We start from the raw sequence: 16,765 nt of genomic DNA, 5'->3' as shown, positions 1-16,765 counted from the left end.
AGGACTACCGTGTGTTCCTGCTTGATGAGGGCTGCACGGTGGTCACGTCTGCCTATTACCTGGCGCGGGGCTGCAAGGAACTCTTCCACCTGCCCCCTGAGGTGCTGGGCTGTATTGTGGCTGATGTCGTGCCCTCTGGATGCCCCAGGGTGGCATCCTGTGGGGATGCACCGGTCTCCACCTGGACGGTGGAGGCTATGGAGTTCCTCAGCTACCTGCATGGCAAGGAGGTGTCTGGCCTGGTGCGGGAGGTGATGACGCCGCAGCTCATAGTGCTTGAGCTGCCCCAGCTCGCGGCCCAGATGCATCACCTGGGCCTGGCCAGGCAGGTCACTCCCAGTTGGTTCTGCCAGGTGCTCAGGCGCTGCCTGACTTCTGGCCACTTAAGGAACCAGCTCAAGCTGCAGCCTCCGGCAAGTTCCCTTGCAGCTTCTGCAGTGCCACAGCTTCTCCATGTTTTGCTCTCCTATCAGCCTGTGTCACCTGCCTTGGATTACTTCTACCCGCAGCTTCAGTTGGGTGTGACAGAGCCTGTTCTAGTGACCCATGTCTCTGACCCACACCACATCTACTGCCAGTTGCAGAGCCTGTCCCAGGAGATCCGTTGCCTTTCTGATACCATGCGCCACACTTATGACCGGTGGGAGCAGGATTTAATACCCAAAGTGGGCTCACCCTGTGCTGCCCGTGGCATAGATGGCCAGTGGTATCGTGCACTCCTGCTGGAGCTTATTGCTGGGGAGCAGGACCAGGAAGTGGCTCTGGTGATCTTTGTGGACTATGGCAGGAAGGAGACTGTGACCAGAGCTAACCTGCGCTATTTGCCTGTTGAGTGTTTTCGCATGCCTGTGGTGACTTATCCATGTGCTCTTCAGGGTATCTCGGATGGGGGTTGTGGCTGGTCCCCATCGCACATTGATGAGCTGAAAGCATTGGTGCTAGGCAAAGGAGTGAGTGCTCGCATCAAAGCCTTTAACTCCTTCGAGCATCTCTATTATGTGAGCCTGTACGGGGAAAACGGCATCAACTTGAACCGTCTTTTTGGGGTGCAGGCTTGCTGCCTGGTGAGCAGCCATACACAGGTCAGCCGAACTGAGGCTCAGGAGCAGCTGGAAGTAGAAGAATCCACAGCTGAAGAACTGGAATTGCCACCAGGAGCACCTCCTGTTGCTTTAATGCACAAAGATTTGGCCTCTGCTCCTGTAGTCGGTGTGCATCTGAAGTTGGGTGCGTTCCATGACGCACAGGTCTCCCACCTCCGAGACCCATCCGAGTTCTGGCTCCAGCTCCATGAGCATCGCCGGCTCTTCAGGCAGCTGAGGCAGAGCATGTGGAATTTTTACTCCCATGCCACGAAGCTGGATGGTGCCGGGTGGGACCTACAGCCTGGATCCCTTTGTTGTGCCCGTGGGAAAGAGGGTGCCTTTTATCGAGCGGTGATCACCAGGGTACTGGACAGTGGGGTGGAAATACACCTGGTGGACAGAGGCAGTACGGAAACTGTAGATCGGTGTGCGGTAAAGGAGCTGCTTCCTCGGTTCAGGGAACTACCTGCTTTAGCTCTGAAGTGTTGTTTGGCAGGTATCTCTGCTCTGAGTGGGAGTTGGAGTGAAGCATCTCTGTCTGCCTTCAGAGAGATTGTACTGAACAAGGGACTAAAGGTTCATTTTCTGAGCATGCAGGGTGACAAATACATGGTTGAAATTTTTGACCAGTCCCAATTAGGAGAGAAAAGTGTAAGTAAACTCATGGCCCAGGGAGGGTATGCTGAATACCAGAGGTGTGAAGTACCTGAGACTCTACAGAAATCATCTGTTAAGGCTGTGAGCCAGGCCTCTTCCCCAGCACATGCTGGGGAGGAAGACCAAGTAAATGCAGGGAAGAGGCTTGGAGAAGAATCTGATCTAAAGAGAAGTGATAGAGCACTTAATCCATACATGGCTGCGATGGTCAGAGAGAGCCCTGTTGCAGCCATTCACAATTCTAGAAGTAGTGAATCTGTTCCTGCTCAGAAGTATGAGGGCAAGGAAAACCTGCCCGTCTCTTGGAGGCAGAATTATGTGGAAATGAAGCCAAGTTCCTCTTATGGAGGTCAGTTAGAAGTGGGAAGCACAGTTAATGTAGTTGTGTCATGCGTTGAAAATCCTAGTTATTTTTGGTGTCAGTTAAGTAGAAATTACCATGACCTTAAAGTATTAATGGCTGAAATTCAGGAGTATTGTGAAAATTCATCCCACCCACATGCTTGGCCAAATTCTGTATGTTTAGCCCAGTACTCAGAGGATGAAAAGTGGTACAGGGCTTTAATTGTTAGTGAAGTTTCTTCTGCAGGAAAAGTAGAAGTCATATATGTTGACTATGGCAACAGAGAGGTGGTCTCTCTAACAAACCTCCGCTCAACTAATGAATGCTTTCTTAGGTTAGAGGCTCAGGCATTCAGGTGCAGCCTTTACAACTTAATCCAGCCAAATGGTCAGGATCCTTTTGCTTGGGATGAAGAGGCGATTCAGGCTTTTCAGGAGTTTGTTGATACTTCATCATCTCACTTTGAACTGAAGTGTACAATATTTGCCTTGGCTTCGATAAACAATAAGGAGCTATTTAACATTGTAGATTTAATGACGCCTTTTCAGAGTGCTTGCCAGTTTCTGACTGAGAGGGGTGTGGCCAGAACTTTATCTCCTCAAAAGCCTCTGGTATCCTCAGTTCAGCTTCATTCTTACTATTACTCTATGCATGGTATCAAAATTGGGAGTGAGGAAGATGTTTATATTACACATGTTGATGATCCATGGACATTTTACTGCCAGCTTGAAAGATGTGCAGATGTCTTAGCACAGCTTACCGATAACATCAGTCGCCTAAGTGAAACAATGACCAGCTTAGGAACCTTGCAAAAGTCTGGGAGCTTGTGTCTAGCAAAGTATACCGATAATCACTGGTACAGGGGAGTAATTACGAAAACAGAACCTAATACAGAAGTCTTCTTTGTGGATTTTGGGAACACAGAGACAATAGAGAAAGATCATCTGCTTCCTTTACCCAGTGATGCTTGTGATATCTTGCTTTTGCCAATGCAGGCCATAAAGTGTTCCTTATCTGATATATCTAATGTTCCCAAAGAAGCTACAACATGGTTTAAGCAAGCTGTCCTAGAAAGGCAATTAAAAGCGGTAGTAGTAGCAAAGGAATCTGATGGTAAACTGTTGATTGAGTTGTTTGATGGTAATACTCAAATTAATGCAAAACTGAAGGAGTTAAGCTTAATAAACAATACAGGACTGTGTAAGCATGTAGAAAATGAAACTTTGTGCTCTAGAGACACAGATGTGAATGAGAGGAATGCAACTGCAGAGTCCCCTTTAAATGCAGGCAGGCCTCTTGAAAGAAAAAAATGCAGCTCTGAAGCCCAGGGAGGAGGGGGCAGTAGCAAGAGTCACCTCAAAGAAGAAGATGTAAGCCCTTTCCAGCCTGCTATGAAGGGAGATCTGGCAGCTGGATTACTAGAATGTGATGAAATGTTTAGCAGTAAGAAGGATGCTTTTTTGTTAAATAAAGCAGGGGAGGAGTCTCTGCTCTCTGTCCAGATGGATACACGGTCAGATATCAAATCTGATGCTGAAGGCGGGTGTATAATGCTTAAAAATGTATCTGATCTACTGCAACAGAAGATAGTGCCAGCTCTTAAAGTGTCAGTGTATGTGTCTCATGTAAATGATCTGTTGGATTTTTATGTTCAACTAGAAAGTGACGAGGCTCAGCTTAACAGCATTTCAGAAAACTTAAACAATAGGACACAAGCAAAGAACCCTTGTGGACAACTCTTCCAAGCAGGAGACTTAATCAGTGCTGTTTATTCAGAAGACAGCCTGTGGTATCGAGCTGTAGTAACAGAGAAGACTTCTGACAATTTGATAAGTATACAATATATTGATTATGGTAATACTTCAGTAATTAATGTTGATCAAGCGCACAGACTCCCTGAAGACTTGTCATCTATTCCAGCAATAAGTATTCACTGCTTCCTAGGTGGACTTAAATGCAAAAAAAATACAGACTGGGCAGAGAAAGCAGTGGTTTACTTCATCAAGAGAACAAGTGATGTTCTGCTAATGTGTGAATTTGTGGAGAAGGTTGAGGATAAATGGGAAGTTATTCTCAGTGACCATCAAGGTATTATAACAGTGGATTTAGCTGATGAAGATCTTGCAAGTAGGGAAATATCTTGTTCAACAGAAATACTTGGTAGAGAGAACAGTGACATGGTAACTGTGTGTAAGCCTTTGCCTCCTCAGGCACAAAATGAAATTTCGAGTGCAAGTGATTGTAAATCATTTATCTGGAAGTTTCCAGAGGCAGGTCAGACTGTAAAAACTTATGTCACGGTGGTAAATGGTCCAGAATACTTTTGGAGTCGCAGTGCTGATACAGAAGACATGGATTACATAGAGGAAAAAATAGAGGAAGCTGAAAACCTTGGACTAAACTCTTTGAACGATTGCAGATCTTGTATTAAAAGTGGTGATGTTTGTCTAGCAAAATACAGTCAAGATGGAAAGTTCTACAGAGCTAAAGTCAGCAGTGTAAAAGGTGACAACGTAGTTGTTAGGCATGTGGATTACGGAAGTGAGGAAGCTGTTAGCTTGGAGATGGTCAGACAAATTCCATGTGAATTGCTCAAAATACCTAATCAAGCATTTGCTTGCTGTCTGTCAGGTTTCGATTCCTCAGAGGGCTCATGGCTTAGTGAAGCAAAAGAGAAGTTTTATGATATGACCGAAGACCTCTTATTAGAAGCTGAAGTAATAGAAACTCAGGAAGATAAAGCTTCTGAAGTCCCTCTGTCTGTTGTCAAGCTGGAAGCTTCTGGCAGGAGTATTAATGAAGAGATGAAGTCTTTTTGGAAGGCTAATAAAGGAACTGGTGACAACGCTTTCTCAAAGCTTGAGAACCCCTTAAAGGAAAACAGATATTCAAACAATGATACTGGTCTTTGTCTTGAAAGAGAAACTACTGCTGTTTGTGGATTAGCTCAAGAAGAAAGTGAAAGCGCTTTACTTTGTTCTGAACCTTTCCTGGGTATAACTTCTGGGTGTTCAAATACTGTAGAAGCAAATGCGTCAGTGGGAGCTGTTGAGTATATGTCTGGGAAGGCTGGTGATGGATGTGAAACAGATGAACATCAAAGCAACTTTGATAAAGAGATACCTCTATCTGAAGGAGAAAGCAATAACAATGTATTACTAGAACCAACGAGAAGCTGCAGTCTTCATATTTTGGGGAGTGAAATGAAAGCTGCAGAACATGAGTTATCTGAAGTACTGTTTCGAGAGGATGCTGAGCTGAAAGCAGAACTGACAGGCAGTGCTTCAGCAGCCAGTCTTTTCCTAGGAAACAAACAAGAAGAACTGCCAAGACTGCCAGTGCTCCAGGTGCAGTCGTCTTCGAGTGATGAAACAGGGATGTTAGAACTGGATCAATTACAAATGCACTCTTCATATGATGATCTAAAAGAGTTCATGCTGGAGCTAGAGGCACTTTCAGCGCAGTCCTGCTTTGGTGAAGAAACAAAGGAAGCTCTGGAAATAGAGTCACTTGAAATGCAGACAGCTTTGGGCAGTGAAGCAAGAGAGAAAGTGTTGGAACGGGAATCATTTGAGCTGCCAGTTGTGAGTGAGGAGGCGGAGGAGTTGGCAGCTCTCAAATTTCTTGAAATCTTACCATCACTTAATGAGAGAGAGAACTTGGGGCCTTCAGTTAGCGATGGACAGAAGACAGTAGAGTTGATTCCATCTGATATTCAGCTTTCTTTGGGAGGGAAGGCAAAGAAACTGGAATTGAATTTGTCTGGAGTTCCTAAAGCAGAAGCTACACAAGAAGATTGGATGGAAGTAGAGCCTCCTCCCCTAAGGCTGTCTTCATCTGGTGGTAGACCTGAGAAACAACTGGACCTGAAGACCCATGACATGCTGTCAATGCTAGGTGCCGAAATTGAGCAGCTTCTGGAACTGGTGCTGCCTGATGTGCAGCCATCTCAGGAAGATGGGGAGGAGGACTCGTTAGGGTTGGAACACGCCGCACTGCGAAGTTCTGAAAACAGTGGAAGTCAATTTTCATTTCTTACAAAAGACTTAATGAATCAGAGGCCTGTTTGCACTGTAAAATCATGTGACTGCAAAGTTGAGAAACATAAGGAGTGGCAGAAGAAGAAAGATGACTGTTACATGGAAGAATGGATGAAACAAGACTTGACTGACTCATTTAAAGAATGTGGAAATACGCGTGTGCAGTCTTCAGACAGTAAGCCTGGGGATGAAGTAGAAAAAAAGCAAAATGAGAACTTGGCTGACTGTGGTGCAGGTAAACTATCTGATTTTAAGGAGTTAAATAATCAAAATGTTTTGCCCATTCAAGCATGAGAACAGCTTTTTTGTAGTAACCTAAATTTTATTCCCTAATAAGTTACTATATTAGTGTTAACATCAGTATGCTTTGATGGGTTATGGACATCAGACTAACTGTAGTATCATGGATAGTGTGACAGTCTAACAGCAACTAATCTGACTTTGAGAGGTTAATGATTTTATGATTGGAAATCTATTTCTGAATGTGAAATGCATTTTCAAGCCAGTTCACGGTGACAGATTTTTAACTTTCAAATATTTACGTGCAATACTTTGGGGGGCAGGGGAGTATGGGAGGAGGGCTGTGAGGCATTTGAGTGTTTTGGAGGGGTTGTTTTTGTGTGGGTTTTTTTTCTTCCTCCTTCATTGATATGTCATCATTTTTGTAGAACACAATGAGTATACTTGTAATCTGAAGGGCTTTGCTGTTGGTTCCAAATGTGTGGTGTGGACCTCTCTAAAATGGTGCGAGGCTCGCATTTTGGAGGTATCTGAAAAAGGTACCAGGGTAAGTATGGTTTGAATACTCTGTCTGTATTCTTAAGATCCAGTCCTTCTCTGGTCTTCCTCCAAACTTTGAATATTTTCCAGAAGTCTGTTACAGAATTTAAGACTTAGTATTGCAAAGGTTGATTCTGGACTTACAGATTACATAGAAACAGCAGTGTCTCAAACCGAGTGGATGCTGTATGTCAACACTTGATATTCCCTTCACGTCTTATTCCCCTGCATTGACTGCAAAGACTAAAGGATCTGGCTCCAGTTTGAGATACATACTCATATGTGTGTGGTTCTATCTGGCCTGCAAGTTAATGTTCTGCTATGGAGCTGTGTTACCATTAAATGCCCATGAAACCTGGCATTATTTTACTGATGTTTTGAGGAATTAGTGTTAGAACAGTAGAAACTTGGGAAGAAATTTAAATTATACTGTCATTAATAATGAATACACAACTACTCCTACTTCAGTGAAATGTGTATTGAATTAGTGCTTGGTGGGAGTTAACAGTAGATTATAATCTAATGGGCTGCCTTGTTCTACTGCTGTTTAAGCTATGGGATAAATGAGAAGTCTTCTTCCAGTTCAGGGGGAGTGTGAGCATATGTACACATATGCACAGACATTATACTTACATAAAAGGGCCTTTAAGTTTTAATTTAAGGTTGCAAATCCAAAAGAGCATTCATAAAAGTAACTTTTTGGAAGATCGAATGCCTGAGATCATGGAAGCCAGCTCTTGTGCTAGTGGATTCCTTAGGTATCTAAAGCTAACCTCAGCTGCATTCAGGTGAGTGTCAGTGTCAGGTATGTAGTGATATCCCTATTCATCAGTTTCCTGCTGGTTCTGATCTAGTAGGTGTCTTCCGGCCTTCCTCTCTCACCATACTTGGGTTAGAAACCCAGGAGAGCCTTGAGCAGATTCAGTAGCGATATTCAGCTTTATTAGAGGTTAACTTGCTCTTCCTTGAAGGTCCAGACTGAAAGCCTTCTCAAAGGCAGGGAACCCTCAATTGTGTTTTCCTACTACTTTGTCTTATTTGCTGAGTGTATTCTCAGGATCCACTGCTGTGCTAGGTAAGATTTGGCTCTGTCTGTACAGGTCTTGAATCTCTCCAGTGGCAATGAGGAGATTGTGGATCCTGAGAATGTCTGGAACGGTATTCCTGACTGGGCTTGCAGATCATCTGAGGTATGGTGGTGTGGTAGTGGACTGGGCAGGACAGTACTGACTTTTAGAAAGGGAGCTCTGAGTTTAGCTGTGATTAGTCCTGTGTCACTGTGAGAATAGAAAGGCAAAGTAGCATTAATCTAAATCTGTGCATTCGTGCCAACAGCTAGAAGCACAGTATTTTTCTTTAAGACATCATATTGTCCTTCTTTCTCTAATAGATCTCTATGGAGACTATAGACATTTGTATAAATCTATTATATAACTGCTATTATATAAATAGTTTACATAAATTGATTTATATAAACTGTCAGCCATTTGGCCTGAGGACTGTGAATTCAGTCTGGGAATAGATTAGTGAAAACAGCTCAAAGGAAGAAATGTTACTGGAAGACTACTATTAATCAAGAACTGTAGAACAATGCTGATGATATGGTGGCTTTTGACCTATCATGCTACTACAGCATGTAACTAACTGGTAAATCATGAAAAATGCTTCATAATAGAAGTAATTAGGAAATGGTAGTAAGGTTTTCACCAGTGTTCTTCATGAAGTACCAATGAATGCAAAAATTCATGTCTGGAACCCAAAACTCGGGTCGTCAGCCATGCTACTGATGATAACAGAATGAATTTCCAGTTCATTCTTCACATGCAGTTTTTGCATCAAAGCGGAAAGTGGGCGGAAGACTTCTGTAGTGAGTTATAAGGGGGGAAAACAGTGGTAAATAAGAGGCCAGCAGGGCTGATGTAAAAAGTTAGTCTAGTATTAAAGGAAGAACCTCAACGGAAAACTATCTTGGCAATAGTGCCAGCTTCCTAACAGAATCCCCTTTTGTTTAGGCAATAACCCCTGCAACAGAAAACTCGCGGTCCTTACCAGAGGAGCCCTTACTTCAAGGTAAGACTACCTTAAACCTCCCAAAGAGGCTGTGTACTTGGTGTTTGGTTGCTTTCTAATTTTCTAGAAAATGCTTTATTTTAGAAAATACAGTGGAAACTTTTTTAACACGTATTTACTTTAATACTGTTGTTGTAATTTTCTTAGTAGCATTAGCTTACGTACTGTCAGTTTAATGGTGCATACGTGCAGTGAAAGCTGCTACTCTGTCTTGATTAGAAATCAATTTAGTATTTATTTATTCAACCTAGTGGACTGAGTCTCTTGGACAAGCTGGGGTGGTACACCTAAGTTACAGACTTTTTTGGTAGGGTTTTGAGCATCGGCCACCAGCATGCTACTCTTCCTCACGTTTCTGAGGCAAGGCGAGTGACTGCTAGGCAGATTCAACTAAGCATTGTAGTTTGGGATTTGAATGTCCCAATCCCTTAATAGATCTTGGTCTATGAATCTGAACTCATAATATTACCATCTTAGTTGTAAGGATAGTTTGTGAATAGTGCATGTACATCTTTATTGTTACTTAAAAATTTTGAGGTGTTACTGGCAAACACCTGTTCTGTGTACCAAAATAGTACAGGTTCTTCCTGATGACAGACTATTTCTATAATCTGTGGAATCACAGAGAAGTTCTGGTTGAAAGGGACCTTTGGAGGTGCTCAAAGCAGGGTCAACTCGATCAGGTTGCTTAGGACCGTCCTTTCAGGTCTGGAATCCATCCAAGGATGGAGACTCCAGAACCTCTCTGGGCAGCTTGTTCCTGTGTTTGACCAGTGGTTGCCTGATGGAGACTGAACTAAGCTTAAGTAGAGATAGCATTTGTGTTTTCAGTGATTGAATTGGTAATTGTATTTCAGTACAACTGTACAAAAAGCTGACTGCTTTACAGGTAACAAATAACGAAGCCTGCAACAGAGATCTAGTTACCTGCTGGGCAAAAAAACTAATTAAAAAAACTTGATTAAAATGTTAAACTGGTGAATCTACAAATCCTCCCTCAAATGCAGGATTATTCCTGATCTTGCTGTTTCTGGTTTTGATAATACTTTTACAGTTTTTACCACTTAATTTTAGTGGTTTTCCCCTTTGGTTGCTAATTATTATTGTCCAAATTTGCCCACTGTCTGTGTTCTTGAATGCTTTGCACAGTATTAGTGTATGCACCCTCTCAGCAGCAGCACAGAAAACGTGAGCTAAGGTCATGCAACCACGTGGCACAAACTGGATCTTGCTGCACATGTGGGCCACTGCCTGGAAAGGCAGTTTGAGTAGAAGGTACCCAATCCACAGGATGCAAAAACTCCTGCAGTGGCTTATGCTAAGCCCACTGAGGGATGGAGTGACTTGAACTTGTAAACTGAAATCTGGGAGCACTGCTAGCTTCATCTTCTTGCGCAGTTCTGTTGTTTCAACTGTCTTACCCTTATATGATAACTTTGCATAAGTATAGTCTTTTAACGTAGTCCAATATGTTGATGACATCTACATATGTTGAAGCCTTGTAGAGCTATGATTTTAAGTATTAAAGCATTTATACATGTTTATAAAAACATCTTGATGGGTCTAATCTGTTTTTATTCCCTGTAGAAAAGCAAACTTGCTGCAGTTCAGATTTAGGTGAAGATTCTCATGTCCTCCAACATTCCTGAAACCAAGTGACATGTTCACGCCATGAAGCTGAGCGAGTACCTGTGTACACGAACATTCCCATGAAAACATGTTTTCATGGGAACAAGGATACAAGCAAAGCATTGAGTGTTTCTTCTATGTAACTGAGCAAATGCCTGTCACTACCATACTTCCCTGTCAAGGAATAGTGCTTGTTGGTAGACTGTTATTGTCAGTTTGGCTTCTTATAGCTGTACTTTCTTTACTTAAATAAGAATTTGCCTCTTGACTGGTGTTCCTTATTGAATGTGTGTGTGCACCAACTTGTGCATCTAGCTGTTGGTGGGTGGTTCTTGAACAAAAGTTTCTTGTGAGTTGCTGTATAGGCTACTGTGTTGCACAGTACTGCTTTCTGATGTATGCTTTTTGAAAAGTTGCATTAATGGTTTTTCTTTTTTCTCCAAGAAAAGTTGAGGGTATCTTCTTTTTTTTGTGAGGGGAGGAGTTTTTTCTCTGTAGGGGAACATAGTTGTTCTGGGTTGAAGTCTTGCATTTGGTGCTGTTATAAAGCAATGGAAGAAACTGGAATAAAGCTTTGGCTGGCATGTACTGATCGGTGTTTTGTTAATGACTTGTGTTCTTTCCCTGTGCATAAGCCCAAATGCTGTGTGCATACCGAGTATCTATCTTCAGCTGTACTACTGCAGTTAGATGTAGCTATGCACATTCTGCAGTTACTGGTTCTGTTTTGACCCTAAACAGCTCTCTAGAGCACTGTGAGCTATGGTGAATGCTTTGAAACATCAGTCATGTACAAAATAGAACTTGTATTTATGACATGGCCTTAATTGCACTAAGGAAAGATGAAGCTTTTCCTATGACGATGAAGCAGACCTAGTAGAATGGTTTTGCTGCTGCATGTGTACAGTGTGGTAAGGACTTCTCCTTAAAACAGATGCAGCTTATCTCACCGTTTATTCTCCACCTTGTGTTGAAAAGGGGTTTCTATTTTCCAGTCCTGTTCCATGCTCCTGTATAGCATAGGTTCTTCCTCCTCTTCAGAGGCTATGGATTTTTCATGCTGCCGTAATGTTTTAGGAACCCAAGATCTCTGACAATGTAATAGTCTGGCTGAGTATCACAGTAGACCTCAAGTGTTAGTGCTCACTCGGTAAGAGAAACACTTGTATTGTCTCTATTAAGGGAATCAACATGCACGATGGTAGGCTGGAGAGAATTTAATTAAATTCTGAAAAACAAGTCTTAGACGTTGTTGCAATCTCATGTTAAGATCACAGATTATATAAATGTTTAATTACACCGTTAACTGCTCTGCTTGTTCTGCTTGCTTCAGTTGTTTTGTTTGTAACCTAATTTTGAAACAAATAGGCTACAGTTAGAAGTAGTCCCCCTTTTGCAAGACTGACTTACTCATTTAGAAGTCAGCCTTCCATGTGGCAACTTCAAAGAGTTTTGTTCTAAAAATCGGAGCCTTCTTTGGCCAACCACGTAGTCAACGGCTTCTACTGACAGACACAGACAGCAATGCTAGTACCTGGACAAAGACGAGTGTCTGGAGAGTGTTATAACCATGAGAGACATCAAGATGATCAAGCAATGCTTACATACCCCTTTTTAAAGGGAGTGGTAGAAGTGACGCATCTCTTCTGTAATTTCACCTACAACAGTGGTAATACAGAGATTAACAAGAGAGGCACTGCTTGGAGCTTTGCCTAAGGGGAATTACAGTTGCTACAACAAGAGTGACCATTTCAGCAGCTTTTGGAATAGAAACATCCTCTGAATATGGCAGTAAATACAGATCTTAAATGTAAGTGGATTAAGTTCACATGAGAAGTCCTGTGTCTGAACAAACACCTTTCTCTGCTGTTACCTTAAACTATTTCCTGTAGCTTTTGCTGTGATTCTTATTAAAATAAGACAGTTCTGAAGACCTTCCACTGGCACCTTTCTAACTAGAAGGAGAAAAAAACCTGTTCCAACTCTCAACTGTTGTTAGAGCACAGCTGAAATACTAAGTAGTTTAATAACAAATTAAAGATTGATGTATTTTTTTTCTTACACTGCAGAAAAGGCTTGCTGGATGCAAACTGACTTCAAGCTTGGTAAGCAGAACTTTAGTTGAATTCCTGGGAGCTTAATCTCTCTCTCTGCAAACTTGATTCTAAGTCAAAACTAGAAAAAGCCTTTAAATGACCATCACGTGATTTATTTTTTTTTTCCCCCAGCTGCCTATAAAGCAGAAGTTACCCTGTTGCAGTATTTCAGAGAATCCCACTACCTCATTTGAACTAAAACCTCTCCACAGTTTCATGATAATGTAACCTCATGCCTTATCTTTTTTTTGTTCCATACCCCAAAAGCTGTGTAGGTGGCCAACGCTATCACAGTTCTGAGCAATGTCTGGCCAACATTAGTGTCCTGATGTCCGTGGCATTTTCAGTATTTCTTTGTATTCCTTATTCCAGTTCAGCTGGAGATAAGTCAATATTGGTACCAGGAATAACATTGGGTCCTATGCCATCCACAAGAGAATCCCACTTATCGAAATCTTTCTTAAGACCTATAAAATGGGGGAAAGAAAACCCAAGTGGTAACGAATTAAGTAGTCAGCTTTTTGTAAAGTTACACTGAAAAATTAAATTATAGGACAGATGAATCAACTTGGCAAAGTAGGGGAGGCATGATGTTTTAAGGAGGCAAAAATGGCACTCCAGGTATTTATGTATTAGAACAAAACTGCAGTGTTCCTCCTCTGAATTGCTTAGATTACAAAAGTAACTAACAAACCTCTAGAAAAAGGGTCTGTTTTTTCTACTTAAACTTTTGTGACACTTGCTCTTGATCTTGTTCTAAACAGAATGGTTATATAAAAAGCTTCATAGGAATTAAGTATTAATTTAACTTCATACTTTGATGTAAACAGATACTTACTCAAATGTTTCTGCAGGAAGGCTAATGAAGCATGATTGCTTATATCAATAGCTTCATTTGGATCTATTTCTCCTTTTAATTTGAAAAATCTTCCAATGATTCCTCCGCTCACGAAGGTAAAGTCAGGAAAGCTCTGATGTACTGACCCCCTGCAAATAGAACAGTGATCAACAGGCTTATAAGAATGAAGTCATCTGATTAAAAGATGCCATGGGTTGCACGGACTTCTTCAAAGACAGTCATACATCTTATGCTGTCTTCTTTAGCAGATGACAAAACAGGTTAATCTCATAAGCATGCAAGATTAGCAGTAAATTGTGTCCTAACCACAGAAGGGAGGAAGTTTTGAACGTGTTTACTGTTAAGTCACTACAATTCCAATGGCAATAAAGAGTAGGCTTGGCAAAACTTCAAGACCCAGTTGTCTCTCTGCTCTGAGTATAAGGTGGATGATAAAGCCATCTGCTCCCCTGTACGCAGTGCTTTCACTAGGTGAGTGCGTAACTGCACCCAGAAGGCTATTTAAAGTGTTAAAACACAGATGATGCATGAGGCCCAGAGCAAAACTTGTGCCCCAAGGCAGGAATACGCACCTTGGAGTATCTTAAACTTAGGGTTACTGGCTGCTTTGAGAGAGGTCTCTGTCTCCACAGTGGGGGACTTATCGCTGTCTAATTTAAACATGCAGTGAAAACCTGGGCCATGAGGAAGTAGCGACTGTCTTTCTGCAGTTACATGTAACCAAACGACTCCAACAAGAGAGTAAAGATTCATCTTCAACCACAGAAATTACGGATCCTGGACACTTACTTGATAGTGATCATTTTCTTGTTTGTGTCATTGGAGCTGAGTTTTTTCATCTTTAAGATATTGTCAGCCCACTGGAATTTTTCAGAGTTGATAAAAAGCAGCGGTTGCTGGACGCTGTTTTGGTAAATGTCATCACCTACTGGAAGCATCCATGCATCGAGGGCAATGCCACACCTGCCAGAAACAACTGGATATGGTCACAGAAGCAGAAAGCTTTGTATCGATGTTCTCAGCATGCTTTGATTTGCAGGAGACATGGGAAAGAGCAACTTCCTATGATACTGAACAGGTAAACAGGTTAATCATTTTGTTTCAAAATTATTTCTACTCTGGGGGAAGAGAATTAATCCATTATTGCATTTGTCAGTCTCCATTGCCAGGTGCAGCTGGGCACAGGAGCTTCTGCAGGGTCCCACAGTATCATGATACAATATGACATCCCCACAGTTGAAGGAAGCATGACTTGAAAAAACAGGACATGCCAAACAGAACTTTTCTTCCCCTGTTCCAGACCTCTCAAGTACCAAATGTCTTTTGCCTTGTTTTGTGTACTTACCTGAATCTTATTTCTTTGCTGAGACTTTCAATAACTGTAGCACCACCAAAAGAGTGTCCCATCACAGCTATTCTGCTAGTATCAACAGAATCCTGTCAAAAAAATGAAGGTGCTTTTTTCTCTTTCCCAAACTTTTTTTTTTAAAAGGGAGTAATATTTTAGGCAATAGATCCTATTGAAGTAAGAAGAGCATCATTTCAGCTCCATTACTACCTATCCAGCTTGGGATGACCTGACAATATGTTCATAGATCTACGGTGTGATCTTCAGAACAGTTTACAGGAACCAGTTTAGAAATGGAAGAGGGAAACCAGAAGCATTATTAGGCATTTTACAAAATGCAGTCACTGCCTTTCACTAACCTTTAAGCTATTCCAGTCAAAGTTTGAATTTAGTACGTTCATTACTTCCTCTCCTGAATTGATTTTAAGAATGAGGTTGACAGCTTTGATACACTCCTGCGCTCTTTGCTGCACCTGGGGAGAAAGAGAAGTTGGGGCAGAGCAGTAGAAGGAATTATCAGACAACTGCTAGGCTTGCTGACCCTTTGGACCCAAGACTTGGTCTGATTTTTTTTTTTCCCCTAAGTGTCTGATACAGTAACAACTATTCTAAACTGCAGAATGGAACTGTAAAACAGAACTCTGACAAGGTCTAAACAACAACAAAACTGACTTTTGGAGGTCCAAAGGTCTTGTGTAGATCCTCTGCATGTGGAGGAATGTATCTCTATAACATGCGCCAAAGAGCTTCGACTCCTTTGTCTTGTCACTACTCAGAGAAGGGGTTGTTGTGATGTACAAAGGCTTAAGTCACACAACTACAAGGAAGGCTGACTTGCTGCTCCTCCTCGTGCTCACTTTGATAAGCAAATGTCATTACATCACTAGCCCCATCTGCATGATAGCTTTGAAGCTGTCTTTACACTGGATAAACCCAAAATAAGAAAGAGCCAAGAAGCCCTTCCTGTTTTATATACATACACATTCTTGAAAACCGTAGTAAAGCTGTTGCAAATAAAGGTTTTCATTGTTCAGTATAAGAAGTGGTTTTGATTTTGGTATTTTAGTAAAAGAAAAGCTTCAAAAAGAACCAAAGAACAGTAGCGTCCTTGGGAACTGCAGTCTGTAGGCAGAAAGCAAGACGTCTGTGCATCACTGAATTTCAAATAAATCTCTATCTCCCAATTTCTCTACTAGTGAAATTTGCAGGCAACGGCTTCTGGAGGTTATTTGCAAGCTCAGACATTATGTATTGAGACTCGTAAGTAGGATGTTGTATGCACACAAGAAATGACACTTGTCCTGCTGTCTGTATGGCCCAGGGAGATAAGGAGAAACACCTCCCTGGCTGAGTTTGCATTAGCTGGAAGAAAACACTCCCATATTTTAAAGGTAAGTCTGTGCTTGGAGGAGCTCGTCAGTATGGCCATATCATATCTAGCATGGATGCTGCTTATAATTGGGAAGTCTGCATTGTCTACATTGCTACAAACCATGTTAAAGTGTGTTGAAGATGATGAAGCAAACATCGCCCTTAGAGCAGCTATGATACATCTTGCTATCCAACAGTAAACAAAAGCTGAAGCAAGCCTAAGGCCACACAAACATTTAAATTCAACTCTGTGTCACTTAAAGACTGGGCTGGGCAGCAAAAGTGTGACGACACAGAGAAGAAACAGAAGGTTGAGTGGAACCAGAAGAGAAACAGCTAAGCTCAACAGTGCAACTTCATGAGAAAGCTTTGTTGAGGAAGTACTTTATGCTCTGAAGAAGTTGTTGTTGGCTTTCCCATCTTCAGGAACACAGGACTCGATGCATTTTTATATATCCCCTGAATCATGGCAGAAGACTGCAGACAT

The 16,765-nt window shown here is 41.9% G+C and overlaps 2 protein-coding genes across 2 annotated transcripts in view; one reads left to right on the top strand and one right to left on the bottom strand.

Annotated features, from left to right (window-relative positions):
* TDRD6 (tudor domain containing 6) overlaps positions 1-10,592 on the top strand; it is a 12,192-nt gene extending 1,600 nt beyond the window's left edge. Inside the window, exons 2-5 of the mRNA XM_009319740.1 lie at positions 3-6,360; positions 6,794-6,912; positions 8,006-8,095; positions 10,563-10,592. Coding sequence (XP_009318015.1) covers positions 3-6,360; positions 6,794-6,912; positions 8,006-8,095; positions 10,563-10,592 — 6,597 coding nt within the window. The remainder of the gene's footprint in view (positions 1-2; positions 6,361-6,793; positions 6,913-8,005; positions 8,096-10,562) is intronic.
* Positions 10,593-11,393: 801 nt separating this feature from the next.
* The window catches only part of PLA2G7 (phospholipase A2, group VII (platelet-activating factor acetylhydrolase, plasma)), a 10,748-nt gene continuing 5,376 nt past the window's right edge, over positions 11,394-16,765 (bottom strand). The window contains exons 7-11 of the mRNA XM_009319671.1: positions 15,267-15,409; positions 14,905-14,996; positions 14,349-14,522; positions 13,539-13,687; positions 11,394-13,167 (exon numbers count right to left, since the gene is read on the bottom strand). Coding sequence (XP_009317946.1) covers positions 13,064-13,167; positions 13,539-13,687; positions 14,349-14,522; positions 14,905-14,996; positions 15,267-15,409 — 662 coding nt within the window. The 3' untranslated portion in view covers positions 11,394-13,063. The remainder of the gene's footprint in view (positions 13,168-13,538; positions 13,688-14,348; positions 14,523-14,904; positions 14,997-15,266; positions 15,410-16,765) is intronic.

Source organism: Pygoscelis adeliae, unplaced genomic scaffold (assembly GCF_000699105.1).
Source record: "Pygoscelis adeliae isolate BGI_AS28 unplaced genomic scaffold, ASM69910v1 Scaffold121, whole genome shotgun sequence".
In the NCBI taxonomy this organism is placed as follows: domain Eukaryota; kingdom Metazoa; phylum Chordata; class Aves; order Sphenisciformes; family Spheniscidae; genus Pygoscelis; species Pygoscelis adeliae.
This window is presented reverse-complemented; position numbering and strand designations above follow the sequence as displayed.